The sequence below is a fragment of the Paramormyrops kingsleyae genome, chromosome 18 (assembly GCF_048594095.1).
Source record: "Paramormyrops kingsleyae isolate MSU_618 chromosome 18, PKINGS_0.4, whole genome shotgun sequence".
Lineage (NCBI taxonomy): Eukaryota > Metazoa > Chordata > Actinopteri > Osteoglossiformes > Mormyridae > Paramormyrops > Paramormyrops kingsleyae.
Genome location: NC_132814.1, coordinates 26,227,831 through 26,244,244, shown reverse-complemented (window position 1 = coordinate 26,244,244; position 16,414 = coordinate 26,227,831). Strand labels below are relative to the sequence as shown.

General features: G+C 41.2%; 1 protein-coding gene across 4 annotated transcripts; it reads left to right on the top strand.

Moving 5' to 3' along the window:
- The first annotated feature begins 2,201 nt into the window (after nucleotides 1-2,201).
- On the top strand, nucleotides 2,202-15,227 carry perm1a (PPARGC1 and ESRR induced regulator, muscle 1a). Of its 4 annotated transcripts, none has more exons than XR_011983449.1 (5): nucleotides 2,203-2,623; nucleotides 3,492-7,232; nucleotides 10,162-10,278; nucleotides 10,876-11,020; nucleotides 13,220-15,227. XR_011983449.1 is itself a non-coding variant. In XM_023795891.2 (4 exons), exons 2-4 carry the CDS (start codon nucleotides 3,626-3,628, stop codon nucleotides 10,959-10,961), a joined length of 3,810 nt encoding a protein of 1,269 aa, XP_023651659.1. In that variant the 5' UTR covers nucleotides 2,202-2,623; nucleotides 3,624-3,625; the 3' UTR covers nucleotides 10,962-15,227. The 4 variants fall into 4 exon arrangements, 2 of the variants coding, with proteins under 2 accessions (XP_023651659.1, XP_023651658.1); XR_002836236.2 differs by having other exon boundaries at nucleotides 12,359-15,227; XM_023795891.2 differs by having other exon boundaries at nucleotides 2,202-2,623; nucleotides 3,624-7,232; nucleotides 10,876-15,227.
- The last annotated feature ends 1,187 nt before the right edge of the window (nucleotides 15,228-16,414 follow it).

The following is a 16,414-nucleotide window of genomic DNA, read 5'->3' as shown; positions in this document are numbered from 1 at the left end:
GGTGGCACCATTTGATTAGAAGATTTATGAAAAACAATAACAATAATACTCGGGGGTGCATTGTTTGGCAAGTCCAGTTTTTTAGCTGCCGAGATTTGCATCCCCCCTCTTTTCATCCAGAATGAGTGTGGATGAAATGTATGTCATGAATGATACACAGTCATTTTGTGGATGAAACTGGTTGTCTGGAATCATTCAATGCCATGAAATGCATTTAATCTTTTCCTGAGTCATGAAAGGCCCCTGGGGAGGGTTAGTATCTTCCAATGGCAGGTGAAACTCCTGGGCTCATACGTTTACCGCTGCATGTACTCATTAATGTCACTGGTTTTATTACATTTTTTTATCTTAAGCCAAGCCAGTGAAAAATCTGTGTGGTTCACATAGTTAGGATGCTGTGTCTGTGATCAAAAGGACCCAGCTTTGTATCCCAGAGGCAGCAGAGACATATCAGAATCAAGGCTTTTAATCCCAACTGCCGCAGGGTCTGGTTCACCCTGCTGTCTGAGTTGTACTTCGCTGCTACGTAAATAAATGTCTGAAGGGCGTCATTCAACACGTAATCCTGGTCCGCATTGCCATCTTGTGGTCAAAATTCGTAATAGCCGTATATAAATCAATCCCTCTTGCAACTGCTGATCCTGGTCAGGGTCGCACAGCTGCAGCTGTGACATTGCACAGAATCATAGTATTCACAGCTAAAATCAAACCATCCCACACAGCTACTTTATTTGTTTTACCAATACTGGTTGGATAATGGTGTCCTGTATGCATAACTCTGATGGACTATTATTTACCAATGAAGAGTTTTTGGTCATAGTAGATCTCCTCCCCCTATCAGTAAAGGAATCTTCGATTGTCCTTGTGCTACTCCTGCTATTGTGACAGCATTAGGATCCCCTTTGTTCTCTCACCATAATACCTTTATTGATATCAAAAAGTCAAAGTAGCTGCCACGCCCCTCCAATCCCATTTCATTGATTGGACTGCAGGTTTGCTGACTCCTGACTTCATTTAGTCATTATAGCCCAGGGATTCATATACTTTTTCCAACATACCTGTGAATGTTTGAACTGTTTATTCAATACATTCAAGAACAACTTAATAATTTGTGTGTTAAAAAAAAAAACTTAAATTGTGTTTGTGCATTATTGTAACTTAGATTAAGGTTAGATCACACTTGATGACAATTAATGTAGAAAACCAGGTAATTTTTTTATTTCTGCTTGTCACTGTACATGTCAGTGTTTACTTGGAAACTACCTGCAACTTAACATAGGTGAGCAGAACCCCCAAATACTTTGTCCCCAAGGAAACTCAATTTGAGGTATATATTGTCAATTAAAGAAGACTCACTGCAGCCATACCACACGGTCTGCCTTGCCTGAATACTGGACACACCTGCTGCAGAATCCCAGATCAGACTAAGGGTAATATATGGCACTCGCCGAGTAAGGTACTGAGTTTGCTCTTTGCCGAACTGCGGGAATCTTTCCTATCTGATCCTGCTTGTGGATGGTTATTGTGATTGTGATTTTGTGTTTGTCTCCTTTTGGCTAGTTTCTGACCTTTGCCTGCATTTTGACCAGTATGGTTGAGTTAACTGGATCTACTAACAATGCACTCAGATGAGACGCCACACTGCTCTTGACACAGACAGTTGACCATAGAGGCAAATAATCCAAATAAAACAGAACAGCACTTTCAAGAACTAAATAACTTTTGCATGTCTGCCTCTAAAATTTAACCCAATAAACATTTTTATTTCCCTTTGAGGTTCATTGTATTAAATTACGTTATGAATGTACTAAAGAAGTTTGAGTGAGATATGAGTTCAGTTCCAGGCTTAGCCATGTCTATATCTGAAGGGCAACATGTTCCCCCTAATTTTATGTGGTTTTACTCCAGTCCTTACGTTTCTCACACAAGTTATGTTTCTTATTTAGCTCTAGATTGCTTTTAAATTTTAAAGTGATTGTGTATATGTATAATTGTGTATGTGTATATACATTGTCTATAAGTATATTTTTCCAGACAGTCAGCAGCCAGTCATACCAGCGCTTCATGGTGCATTCTTATCTGGGACATGGCTGTCTTCCTCAGTCATTCTCTCTCTTCCACTGCAACGCCCTTTTCCATTTTCCCATGACGTCACAGCCACAAAGTCTGGAGCCTGGCTGAAACACCTCACCTGATCGTGTGACTAACATGCAGTCATGAGCCTCAGCTGACTTGTGAGGTAATATGACACCCTGGGCAATTCTCGCTTGTTAAGAGACAACATGTGAGGTATGTTATATTACATTATTTTGTAGACATCGCCTAAACCGAACATAAGGACTTGACTGAAAGCCACACAGCTAATCACCACACAATGAAGATACGTGACTTCCTACCAACACCTTTCCAGAAAAGACTTCTATTTTAAGGTGCTGTAACGTAACCCCCCTGTCACAGGGCACAATTTACGTGTGGTTGGACATAGCAACTCTATTTATACAGCAGAAGTACTCAGTGTATGACTGGGGGTCCAGAGGCCATCCAGATTATGGCTGCAGGAGAACCCTACGTGCTCTAAGGTGCTAGAACTTGTGGGAGAGGAGAACCACAATCCCAGAGACAGGTACAACCGCACCCTGCTTTCAGGAGCATGCTGTGTAGGATGTTTGGAAACAGGTGTTGAGAATAACAGCGATAAATCTTTTAGCATTAGACAATGAATCATAATGAGATCAGGATTTAACTAGCATGACATTTGTGATTAATTAAAAAAATGCATTACATTGGGTCAGTATCTGGTTGAGATGCTGATACTATGACATACTTGCTCAGTGGATTGTGTCTTGTGTGTTTTACATCCATATTCATTTCATACTCAGTGTGGAAATACACAGTGATATTATTCAGCAAGGAGCAGTTGTGTAGGTAAAGTTTGAATCATATAATCGGTAGTTTTATCAATATCTAGTAAGTAAGTAAAGTAAGTAAATTGAGTTAAGCATTAAAAATATTAACATTTCAATATATATTTAAATTTCACACATAACATTTGTGGAAACGTCAAATGACCTTTACTTCAATTGCTTCATTTGAAAATTACAATGTTTAGCTACAGGCTTTTAGTTATTCATGGTGCTGTGGTACATTCAGTGTATTCTGTTAGTAATGTGCCTCTTTCCACATCCATATCATTTGTACTCTTCTGAGGTCTTGGAGGCTGCAAGCCTTGCTGTCAGAGAAAGTTTTTGTAGCTGCAAACAAACGTAAAATATAAAAAACTGGTGTTGTATACTGTACCTATTCAGTTGTTTCCATTGATACGATTCTATTTTGTGTGACTGCATACTGTAGGACTTCTGAAGGAAAAGCACAATGTGGAAGGTAGTAGTAGCATGTAAAATATACAAGATGTGATTGGGGCAGACTGAGCAAATAGAGGCTTTCCACTGAGAGATTACACCATTGCTGAAAGTGTGGGAATGCTGTGTTAGTTTTTACAGATGCTGGTGGGATTAATGTATGCCCCCTCATTATGGACGAATTTGACTACAGCGTACATATCTCCGAGCTTGACTGGGATTCCTTTTTCCATGAGTGTGAGGAGTGTGACCTTCTGTCACCAGCAATGGCCAGTTCCGAGGCATCAGGTGGGAGCGATGCTGACGATGCTGATAGCTGTCCCTCAGATGCGGACACTGATGCTGACTGCACCATTGACGGCCCCCCAGACTGTGAGGGGTTACTGGTGGAAAATTATATCAGCATGGGTGACCCCAGGGGTCCTGAGGACCTCCTTTCCAGCAGTGAAGAGGACAGGCCTCTGGAGGCGGTAAACAGATTCTTTGAGAGGCTAAGAAGTTTGGCAGATCCTGAGGAGCATTTCACATGCAGACCTGCTGCAGAAGCCACTGGAAGTGGGGAGAAACTGGCTGGCTTCACAGAGAAATATCATGACTGTGTTGCACCAAAGGGACCCTTGAAGTCGCAGAAGGACACTAATCAGAGCACAGAACGCAGCACGCCATTCTCAGAGGACACATCCTCAGCTGGTGGTGAGAGTGATTCGGAGGCCCACGCCAGCGAGTCCATTCGTTTTCCAGTGGAGCTGCTGATCAATGGGAAGAAGGCACTGATGAGGGAGACTGATGGAGAGAGTCAGCTGACAACTAAAAATAAACTCCCCAATAGTAACAAAGTGACTGAATATGTTAACGTACCAACTGAGGGACAATCGTTTAGCTCCATGCCAGCTACCCACTTATGTTTAGAAGGCCAAGAAAAAACAAGTCAGAGGGAACAAGATGTAAAGGACACACAATTAAGCAGTGAGTGGCCCAGTTTGAGTTCACCCAACTCAGAGGAAGGTCAACGGCATATTGCAATGGACGCCAGCAGTTTACAATCCGAAAACATACTGCTTGAAAACAAAAACACAAAGACCGTAGGTAACACCACCAGTAAACACACAGACTGTGACATTTATATATCTTGTGCAGGTAGGAATTCCACAAATCATGAACCAGGGATCATAGTGTCTAGTGATGGTGTGGCTTCACCCATAGATGAAAACCACAGTGTTCCTAAGCTACCATTACCTGAGGACAAGTCAGTATATCACTCACATATTCATCCAGCATTTCAGAACAATATCCAAGACGGTGAGGAAGAGAGACATAGACCTGATTTACAGATGCATTCATGGGAAGACAGCAGCGTTATCAAAGAAACCATGCAGGGTGAGGCACTGCAGGATAAGTTGCAAATAAACACATTGAAAAAATGCGATGCCAGTGAATGCAGGGAAGCTGAGAACACAGAGGAATTCAGCTGTCTGGATAAAGGCAGAGGGAGTCCAAAGGTTGGCAAAACACACTATTTACCGATGAATACTCAAGATACCAGCAAGTTTGACGAAGGAGGTCTGATAAGCAGGACATTTTCTTCAGACCAGATCAATTTGGAAATTATACAGGATACAGACTATCCTTCGTCTCAGAATGGCACATATGCAGTCAAACTAAGAAGGGACAGCTTGTCTGTATCCAAACAAACACAAGTCCATGTAGACCAGAAAGAAACAGAAATTGAACAAAATCTACAGATATATTCACAGGACATGAATCCCAGCACAGTGAGTGGAGACAGTCCAGCAGCTGGACAGGAAAGTCCACCAAGCAACTATGATGTAAAAATAAAGTGTGACGTAGGGATTCATCACAGAGATGATATCGAGAGTCTCCAAATTAGTACACACTACAATGTACCTGTTTCAGAAAATACCTCACTATTAATTGGTAATAGATTTTTTCCTGAATCTGGAGAACGGTTGAATTTTCCTCAAACAGAAAGCAAGCAAAGCGCAGATGGTCAAACTGATGCAGAGACAACAGTATCAAGTATTTTTTGCAAATCTGATTTATCCACAAGTCCACGTGAAAGCTTAGACAATATTAAGGGGTCAGAAATTAAAAATGTTCCTTGTGCACATCTGGATCCATATGGCAGCATAACCATTCAGAGACACACCCATGAAATTACAGCTGCTACTGATGAGCTCAGCAATGAAATCCGTGAACATAATCCAGTTTATGCGGGCTCAGATTCATACACAAGTTCAGGTGACCTAAAAAAGACATCAGATGAGAAGAGTGTCCCACGTGTACTTCCTGATATCGAAAGCAGCAAATACGTTCAAACGGACACCAATGAACATATGGGTCTAGGTGATATGTCTGACTTTAGTACTGAAAGCAGTAATCATATTCAGGCCCACACATATAAAGGAATATCTCTTACTGACAACTCTGAACTCAATACTGACAGTAGCCCGGAAGTGCAGTTTTCAGAAACAGGGGCAGAACCTGGACCAGTCGTTCATGAACAAAGGGAATCCACACGCCCTGTCTATGCTATCTCTTCCTTCTGGGACGAGATGGAGAAGCTAACAATCAATGATATCCTGCATCTGAAATTGGTAAGTAACGCCCAGCACTCCAGCATATCCTCTCACATGAGGGGCAGCACTGTGATGAAACCTGTGGACTCCGGCATATTCACTCAGCCGGGGGATTACAAGCCTGAGAGCTCCAGTGGGGATATCTCCAGCATTTCAGATATGGAGGAAGAGTTGCCCCTTGCTCACAATGTCAGAGCAACTTCCAGTCCAGCACTAAGAGACTTTGTGGACCAGGGTCAGAATACACAGGGAGTTTTGTGGGACAGTGAGCCAGAGCCCATAAGTATAAGGCCTGACATGGGCTTAGAAGATGAAATGTGGACACAATCTTATAAAACTGGCTATGAGCACCTGAACTTCAACAGTACTCAGCGGTGCCTTAGAAAAATCTGCAAAAACATAAGCGTGCAAAACCTCCAAGCCCTGGAAGTTGAGCCAGGTGTAGGACTTGGGCTGAAAGCTGCTTGTCAGTATGATTCTCTCGTGGAGGATGCTGTACCAGTTTCCAGTGTAAGCTCTATCCCTACCGCTATGGAAAGCCACAAGGATTCTTCACGTCCACCTTTATTCTGCAGGGGATTATTCACAGACAACAATATCTCTTTTCCAGAAATATTTGAGTATTTCTTCAACGAAGAGGAAACTGAGACCACACAGCTAGACAACAAAGAGTCAAGCAGCCCCCCCAGTCATGGAAATTCAGTACCTGAGACATATGATTATTTCTTTTCAGACTTTGAGACCGGTAATTTTTTCCTTCCGCTGATCGAAAGAGATAATTGCCAAAATGAACCTGTCCCTATTTTCGCCCAATCACGGTCCAGTAAACGAAGACTCCGATTTTCTACAGAGTATGATTTTCACTCCCCAGATGACTCCCCTGTCATGTCTGATGATGATGATTTTGAAACAGCCCCAGTGCGAGTCGTGACACACTCTGACCACAGTGGTTTTAAGACTGGGAACACTGCTACGTCAGTTGACATATATGAGGAATTTTTTGAAGACACCACCTGGACTGAAGACCTGTTCTGGAGAAACCCATTCTCACTAAGACGATTGAGCCTCCCAGGACTGACCGGTACAAAGGAAAATCCCAGCTCCTGGTCCCTCAGAACCACTGAGTGCAATGAGAAAAGCCCCCCCAGGACGCCAAAACAGCAGGCTTACAGTCACAGCTTAGCACACACCTACCACCTGGAATCCTGGGTCTTTAGACAGATGATAGAACTTCAGGAGCAGCACGTAAATCTTATCACAACACTCACTGACCCAAGTAAGTCTTTTATGATCCTAAATATTGAATAATAATACTCATGCTGTAAATAGATATAACTGTTTTCCTTTGTTAACCTTAATATGTGCATTTTACATGGTCATATTCAAGAGAGTTAGAACAATAGGTCTTCACATTCTTGATTCTGCTCTTACATTTATAACCTTGTCTAGTGTTCTTTACTGTGATAATCTCAAAATCCTTGAAGTGGTGGATCTGAGGCTAGGGATCTACGCCAACATCGGAAGGTTTGAATCCTGTGAATGCCTGGAGAGATCCTACTCCATTAGGCCCTTAACCTGCAATCGCTTCATCCTGGGTATGATGACATCAAGCCCTGCAAGGAGGTTCTCCAACTTACAGGGAAAATTTGGGAGTTGGTGGCAGGATTGGCACTACAGCCACTGGAAAAAACTTAGACTGTTCCATTCAGAGTCAAAATCAACGTTATAGACAATAATATAATGTGAGTTTGTTGTCAAGCTAATTTTAACAATTAGGGCAGCAGTGAGCAAGGGAACAGAGTAACAAACACAGAGTAACAAACCACACACATTCTAACTCAATGATCCACTGATGAAATTAATACAGACAGGAACAAACTGAATCAGGTAACAAAGAAGCAAGACTGAAAATTAAATAATTAATCAATCAGAGAGGGTGATGGACAAAGAGCAATCAGGTAGAACAATCAACAATCATGAGGCACAGAGGCACAGGAAACAGAAAGAGACTAACAGGCAAACATAACCTAACACTAGGAATATAATAAAAGACAATGAATACATAAACCAGAAAGACACAAAGCAAAAAACAAAACAGAACACAAACCACAAATTGGGAACAAGTAACAAGTAACAAAAACATAAACAGGACCCAGGGGGAACACAGCAAACATGAGGGAAACCATTAAACACCAATGACTGGAGACTGGTCAAGCCAGCCTCAGACTGACGGGCAGCAGGTACTCAGCCCACTGAGTCATGCAGCAGTCCAGGTGGCAAAGGAAACACTAGGGGGCGACAGGGGGGAGGACAGGATGGCCAGCGACACCTAATGGCCAAAGGGGGGGGAGACATGAGGGGCTGGGGTGGACGGTACGGTCCCGTATTGGTTCAGAATGGACTGTTTCACAATCCACCCAGAAACATGCAATGCATTCAGTGTCGATCAGTTGAAGTACATCAAGCCGAGACCATCCTGGTGTGTCCTACTCTCTCACGAGTGCGAGTACATGCACTGTGGCTTAGGATTGTTAAAATACACTACTTCCTTTAATTTGGGCAGTGGTGGCTTGATGGTTAGGGTAGCGCACTTGTAATTGAAAGATTGCAGGTTCGAATCCCCCACCAGCAAGTCACCACTGAGGTACCCTGAGCAAGGTACCACCCCCAAGCACTGCTCCCCGGGTGCTGAATTAGCTGCCCCCTGCTATGTCACGAAAGTCACATATGGGTCAAATGCAGAGGTCACATTTCGTTGTTGTGCACTGTGTGCTGTGGTGTGTTGACAATGACCACTGATCACTTAATTCTAATTTAATTTGATTCAGCTGCTAGGCATGTTGACAAGACAGATGTTACAAATCCTCATTAATGGTAATGTACTTTGTATATACTTATATGTTTCTATATTGTATTGCATTATATAATTCTTATATAATTATACGAATTATTTAGATGCATTTTTCATTGTAACATTTGCTTCTATATGTGTGATACACATTAAAAAGTTAAATTTTGTTACATGTTTGGCTTTTTGAAAACTGCAAAACTGCATTTGGCTGTATGGAGGGGCATGACTTAATGCCTCTGCCCAAATGCACTTAAGTCAGTGTTAGAATGCGCGTAAAGGTCATTTACATATGACGCATCCATATTTTGGTGTTTCTCTGCCCAAAGTGTGTATGTAGCCTAAACGTGTGAAAACCCCAGACTAAAGTTGATGGGAGAATATGCTTAAGTGAAAAAAGTGTGCGACTATGTGCTTTTCTGACTGGGAGAATGGATCCCCATATGCACAGTGACAGTTACTCAGAGGCAGACCAAACATAGTAGGCTTGAGTGTACTGATGTAAGAGCTAGTGACTACGTGACCTCCCTCATTCACCTTCTTCAACTCTGTGCCAAACATGACTGGCATAGCTGGCTTGCGAGGAGGAGCAAAAATAGATTCATTCTCATGGGATTTAAAGGATCTTTAACTCTCCTAACTGCCATTAGTCAACCATCTGTGCCCAGTGCAGTGGTGTGCTCTCCTGTCCCTTTAATGCCCTGCTCGTGTCTGTCTACTTACGTGGCTACTGCCAAAACCTTTTGATTGGTAGGTTTGCCCTTTCGTTGCTCTGCTCCACTTTTAAGTGTCTGAAGTCAATCCAGGAACTTTTTCAGCTGAACTTGATCTTATCACAGTGTAAGAACAGGAAGTCTCCTGACCCACAGAGAGGTAAGCTGTGGGTGACAGGAACACATACCTGTATGGGGCAAGTGGGATATAAAAGGATCTTGTCCCATGGTTGCACAACTGATCATCATATTCCAATAGCAGTATTATGGAAAATATGTATTATGTATGTTCTTCGTGTCTTTTACTTCCTTAGTTTTTCATTGTGTCTGTTTCTTTTAATGTGAACCATTGTGTACTCTAATTTAGCTTTCAATGTAATCTCTGCAAAAAGAAGGCAATCAGTCATGCAGAACTGTATAGACTGCTCGATCTTCCTGAACAATGTACTGATTATTATAAACAAAATATAAAGGAAGAAAAGGCATCTACCAGTGACATCATACCAAATAATTTCCTGGTCATTGCCTGACCGTGTTAGAGGGAGATGATTGTACTATTTATATTGTTCTGTCACCTTTATCATTATATGGTTGAATAAATGTAGATGGATGAGGTTTATATGTGTTATATGTCTTTCATTCAGGAAGGGACAGCCGCTTCCTGCCTCTTAGGCAGTCGGACTTGTGCATGATCTGCATTGCCTTCGCCTCCTGGGTCCTAAGGTCTGCCAGCCCTCAGGCAGGTGACACTTGGAAAGCTGGTAAGTACCTGTTCTTCAACATCTCTACAGTCATGAGCAGCAAAATGACCCTTCAGCCAACAGCAGACTTTATTTATGACAGTGGTCCCATAAGATTATAACTGAGCTGAAAAAATCCTATTGCCTAGTGAGGCTGCACTGCAGTGCATTGTTTGTGGTGATGCTGGTGTAAACAAACTTACTGCACTGCTAGTTGTGCAAAAGTATAGCACATAAAATTATGTACAGTACATAATACTTGGTAATGATAATAAACAACTGTGTTACTAGTTTATGTATTTATTGCACTTTGTATCATTGTTTCCCATACATCAGTGTACTCTAATGTAACTGTAATACTCCCACTTGAGCCACTTGAGCCTAGGCACAACATTAGCAACAACATTGTAATTATTCTGCATCTCAGTCAACAAATGATTTTACGATGCAAGCTTTGTATTGCAATTTTTATTAAGAACTCAAAACAGCAAGCTGAGCAGCTTGCAAATGATTGCCAGTGGTCGAGTATAATGGAAGTTATTTTTGCTTTAGTTAGAAAGTCAGTAGACTGTAAATGGTGATGATTAAACTACTGACGCTTTTTCGTGTGGAATGCAGCTCTCCTAGCTAACATCAGTGCACTGTCTGCAATACGCTACCTGCGAAGGAGCATCAGGAACAAAGCAGCTCTGGAGGGACCATGATGCTGGTCAGAAATGTCCTCCAGGGAACCCCCTATTATTGTTTGTGTGTCGATTATGAAGTGAGTATATATATTCAGCTAAATTTCTGTCAATATATTTATTTAATACATGGATATTTAAAGCGCCTTGATGTCCAATTTAAAACCAAAGGGATCAGCTGAATAATGAGCCACTGATGTACTGCTTTCTCATTGCATTACTTTAGCTCTCTCCAGTTGTGCTGGCTGGATGGGGGTGTCTGTATTGCTCATTTAGCATTTACTCATATAGGTAACTTTTCACAAATGGGAGAAATTTAATTGCTGGCCTAATTTGGTGAATAACACAAGCAGCTAGTTTCATATTATTGGTACAAAGTCATACTGTATTTACGTTAAAGTGACCAAAACCAATGAGTAATTGAGAAAGTGAGGCAGAAACATTTCTCTTTTCTGTATGTCAAATACAGAAAAGAGATAATACAGAAAAATCATTGCAAATTGCGTTCGGTGTCAGCCTATGATATACATACTCAGTGACAAAAAAGTTAAGCACCCAGACAGAGCGGTGGAAATGAAATGAATCTGCATGTGGTGAAAGGTCATGTGACTGTATCGCGATAGTTATAATATCGGATCAAATGAAAAACAGAGTTGGCAGTGTGTGCACACTTCTGGTGCCAAGTCAGTGGGGTGTGGCACTGCTGTAGAGAGTCCAGTACCTGTGTCCGGATGGCAGACGCAGATGTCATGGGGTTCTGTAATGCTGGACGCACGATATGACAATCCTCCCTTGGTGTGGTCTGTCTTGGGCAACCAGAACCTTCACGATGTGTGTGGTTGCCATCACATGCCCATTGGTTCCAACATCGGGCAATATGCACGTGTACCAAATTACATGCAAATTGGACCGTTAATTCTGGGTGCTGAACTTTTTTTGTCACTGAGTGTAGATGGGTCCAATTAAATGAATGCAGGGTATCCTGTAACGGACTGGCATTCTCTGATGGTATTCTGATCGGCTCCAGGCTCGGTACAACCATCTACTGGGTTTGTGGTTGTAAGACAAATTTTTTGGTATCAAAAGTACATTCATTTTTACATTTATAAATTGATAACCTAAATATGATAATGTCAATTATTTTGAAAGTAGAAAAATTTACATAAGGTGTCATTGCAGAACTCCAAATTGAATGAATTGAATGAAGTAAAATCTGAATGTTGAGGAGATGGTTAAGAAATCGTTTTACTGTGAAAAAACAGAGCTTTTTGTCTGATATATAGCTGGTCATGCTACCTGCTTGGTGTTGGAGAAATGGAAAAAAAAATACAGCAAAACAAAACGTGGCTTTTTAATCGCTTCCATTTTGCTCCGACTTAACCACTTGAACATGTCATGTTGTAATTATGATTTTCCAGCTTCCTAGTCGGATCTTCCGAGTAGGACTTCAATGCAGCATAAGTGACAATGTTGCCAGTCGGAGACAAATTGTGGGGCATTTTAAGCCTCCACCACTTGCATATCCTCACTTGGAAGATACTCAAATTGAACTGCAAATGCCTCAAAAACGCGTACTACGAGATGTACAAATGAGGAGGAACAGTTTCTAGTAGCCTAATTAAAGATTTTTTGGCTTACATTTTTTCATGTGTATTTACTAGTTAAAAAATATTAATACTATATAATGTATAGATATATTATGTATATTTATTTTATTAAGATATTAAAGTAAAAAGAGCTCTTGTATGGGAATATGTATTGGTATTGATTGTGCATTGGAATCAGATCGGAACTGAAAAAATGTGGATCGGCCCATCCCTATATGTACATATATTTATATACAGTATCATTCAAAATAAGTATTTTTTGATAAATTGTGTATTGCTTCATTCTGATTTATCTTCTGTAATTCCTCTGTAATTATTTAATTCTTCATTCTTCAGCAAACCAAAACACGCCTGTGGCCTGTACTACGAAGCATGCAGGGTTACTGGCTTATCGGGGGAACTTGTCAGATTTAAGCCAGTAACCCCACTTCGTAGTACAGGCCCCAGGTACTCAAACTTTTGACTGTTAAATCATGCATCTTTATATGTAATACTCCTCTCATAAATTTCAATGATGTCATAACAACTGTTGCATAACAGGATAATATTTGCAAAACAGTGGGACTAAAAGAATAATATGAACACATTTGACGTGCTTACCAAATTGCAGTTGTTTTTTTACAGTCTTAATTGCTTTGGCACATTTCATGAAACAAATTTAATGTAATTCAGGCAGTACTGAATGAAGCACATTACCTGCATTGTGAGGGAGCGTCAGTTACGGCATTTCGGCCATGTGGAGCAACTCCCTGAGGGTGATCCGGCTCGCAGGATCCTCATTGCTGAGGACCCCAGCAGTTGGACCAGGCCAAGGGGATGCTCAGGTAACACATGGCCAATTCTGGAGGGTGGGACTGTACCATGTGTTGGCCTGGGGGGTTGCCAACTGGGATCTCAAGGTGTTTCGTGGTGTGTGCTCCCCAAACTCACCGACTTATAATTCTCACAACTGTAAGTGCATCACATTTTTTTTAATTGTTAACACACATTTTTGAAAAAGGGCTCATTTTTTCAAAACACTTAACACAATTCACAAAATCACCCACCCAAAGACACCTCATATATCCTGCCAAACAAATCACTCTTCAAATTACATAAACACTTAGTAAAATCAAATATCATAATTGTGGGATGTAGTTGTGTATGTAGAGACTTCTGCTGGGACAGATTGATCAAATCAAAAGAAATATGTGCAGAAACCAGAAATATACTGTTGAAACAAAAACATTCCATTTTCCCTCATAACAAATCTGCACAACACATGAACGGCACATATAATGTACAAGAGTGTAAAGCAAAAATGTGCAGTCTATGGAACAGAGTGAATAGAAAACATCACATATAGAAAAAAGAACCTTACTGAGATAAAATAAAAAATCTTAGGCTGCATGTCAAGACCTTTAGCTAGATCTGGCCAGAGCTCTTCATTTACATCACAGGCAACATCCTCATCAACTCTACAGCGTGGGAAGAAACTCCTTCTGTGCCACGTGCCTCTTCCATTGCCTGCTGAACAGGCATCCGCATATAGGGCTGCCAATCACACACCCTCCATCACCACACCAGAAAAACCTCTTCAGTAGGATAGAGAAATGAAGAGAAGGGATGAAGAGATTTTATAAGAAATTGTGAGACCATTTTAGGACCAGGGCTGCTGGAAGCTGACATTGTTCCAAACTATTTGTGCAGCTCTGCGTATACGAGTGTTGTGCAGTCTGTCTGAAAATGCAAGTATGTAGGCTGTGTTGTACGTAGTCTAAAGATGGGATGTTGGAGGAAGAGACCATTCTGTGTGATGGCGATATGCATTGTAATCTTGCCACCATGTTGGCCAGGAACATCAACAATGGCTTTGTGACCAGTGATGTTCCTTCCCCTGCTCCTGGTCTTTGTAAAGTTGAAGCTAGCTTCATCAATGAAAGTAAACTCCCAATAGAGTCCATTCCCACCAAATAAATGAAAAATCACAACACAAAAACAAGAAAATAAAAATATCACTACAATATATTATTGCATCATTCTGAAAAATTTGTGAACTGTTTTGCATGTTGTCACACCCAGCCCTGCATTCCTCATGTGTGCCACGCTCCTAATTACCCATGTGTGGAATCTGTGCTTCTCTCAAGCTGTTTTGTGTTTCTTAATTAGTTTCTTAGTATTTAAGTCCGTGTCCTACCTTTACTTGCCAGACTTATCATTAATGTTAGTTTATGTCTTGAGCTTAGTTTTCCCTGTCATTCCCTGGTCTGCTCCCTTTTGTTGTTTTAAACCCCATTAAAACCCCTTACTTTGCTGATCCTCGTCTCCTCCCTGGACATGAACGTGACACATGTGGTACGTGGTTTATATGATGACGCATATATTGTCATGGGTTTAAAATGATGACAATTGCATATAGTGATATGCATATTAAAACATTTGAAATTCGTTGGAAGCAAAGAGAAGTTATGTTCTGTTACACGCAAGTGTCTTCATTGTGTAGGGCTTACCTTCATTGCTTTGCAAATGTTAATAGTCATTTGAGAAACGTGCCAAAGCAACTGAGAAACTATATAAAAAATTTTTAAAAAACTTGCCTTTTGTGTAAGTTTATTTTACTTTGTAATGTTTATTTGACATTGTAGTTCTTGATATGTGTTGATCTTGAGTTTTATGCAATAAAAAGGAAAACAAAAATTCATCCTTTGTCTACTTTATTATATACTTGTATGTTTTTGTGTGATCTGTCATCTGCTTTTCAGCAGAACAGGAGATTTTATTCCATTAAGTCATTACTGAGTGGTTGTTTTCTTCTCCATTGGATGATTTTATAGGACTAACTGAAAAATGGTTAATCAATTTGAATGACAGACAAATAGATTGATAAATAGCTGTTCAATACCAACTGACACCATTGTTTAACAGCTACAAAATTATTGATTCTCAAAGATTCTCAGATTCAGGCTTGGCTTCAATTTAGTTACTCCAGAACCTGGGGTCTCATGTTTCAAAAGATACATTATGAAGCAGCTAATAATGCAGTATAATATGTGAAGCATCCCTATTATGATGCAATGTGATTCAACACGATTTGTACATCAAGAACCGAGGACAACAAGGGTAGGGGATAACGATTCTTGACCGTGATCTGGTTCAGCCCGCGGTAGTCAAAACAAGGCCGGAGTGACCCGTCCTCCTTCTCCACAAAGAAGAATCCAGCTCCTGCTGGAGAAGATGACGGCCGAATAATACCCGATGATAGAGCATTACTTATGTACTCCTCCATTGCTTTCCTTTCAGGGACAGACAGGGAGTACTGACGGCCTCTAGGGGGCGAGGTGCCAGGAAAAAGACCAATAGCGCGGTCGGAAGGGCGATGTGGAGGTAGAGAGGATGCCTGGGACTTACGGAATATCTGTTTCAGGTCCAGGTAGTCTGCAGGATTCGAAGACAGGTCAGGAAATTCCTCCTCCTCTTCAGGGACCACTGAAGGGAAAGCTGTGCGGAGACACTGAGCAGGGATCCACAACGGATCCCTTCTTCCAGTCGAGGTGAGGATTATGCTTAAGTAACCAGTACACTATAGGTGCTTGGGATAAGTCAATAGCATTCAAGGACATCTCCTCCACAAGATTACCCCCAAGGGCAAGACACACTGGAAGTATAGCACTGGTGATGGTAGCCACTCGACGTCCATCCAGAGCATGAGCCACCAGCTGCGTCTGTACAGGAGTGCTTGGCAGACTCCACTGGTGGACCAGCGCAGTGTCAATGAAATTATCAGCTCCAGACATTTTTGTGGTTTATGTTAAATCGAACAACTTCATCCGTGTTAATGTCTTTCCTCAGTGAAAGAATGTCCTGTAAAAAACTAAAAAAAAAGAAAAA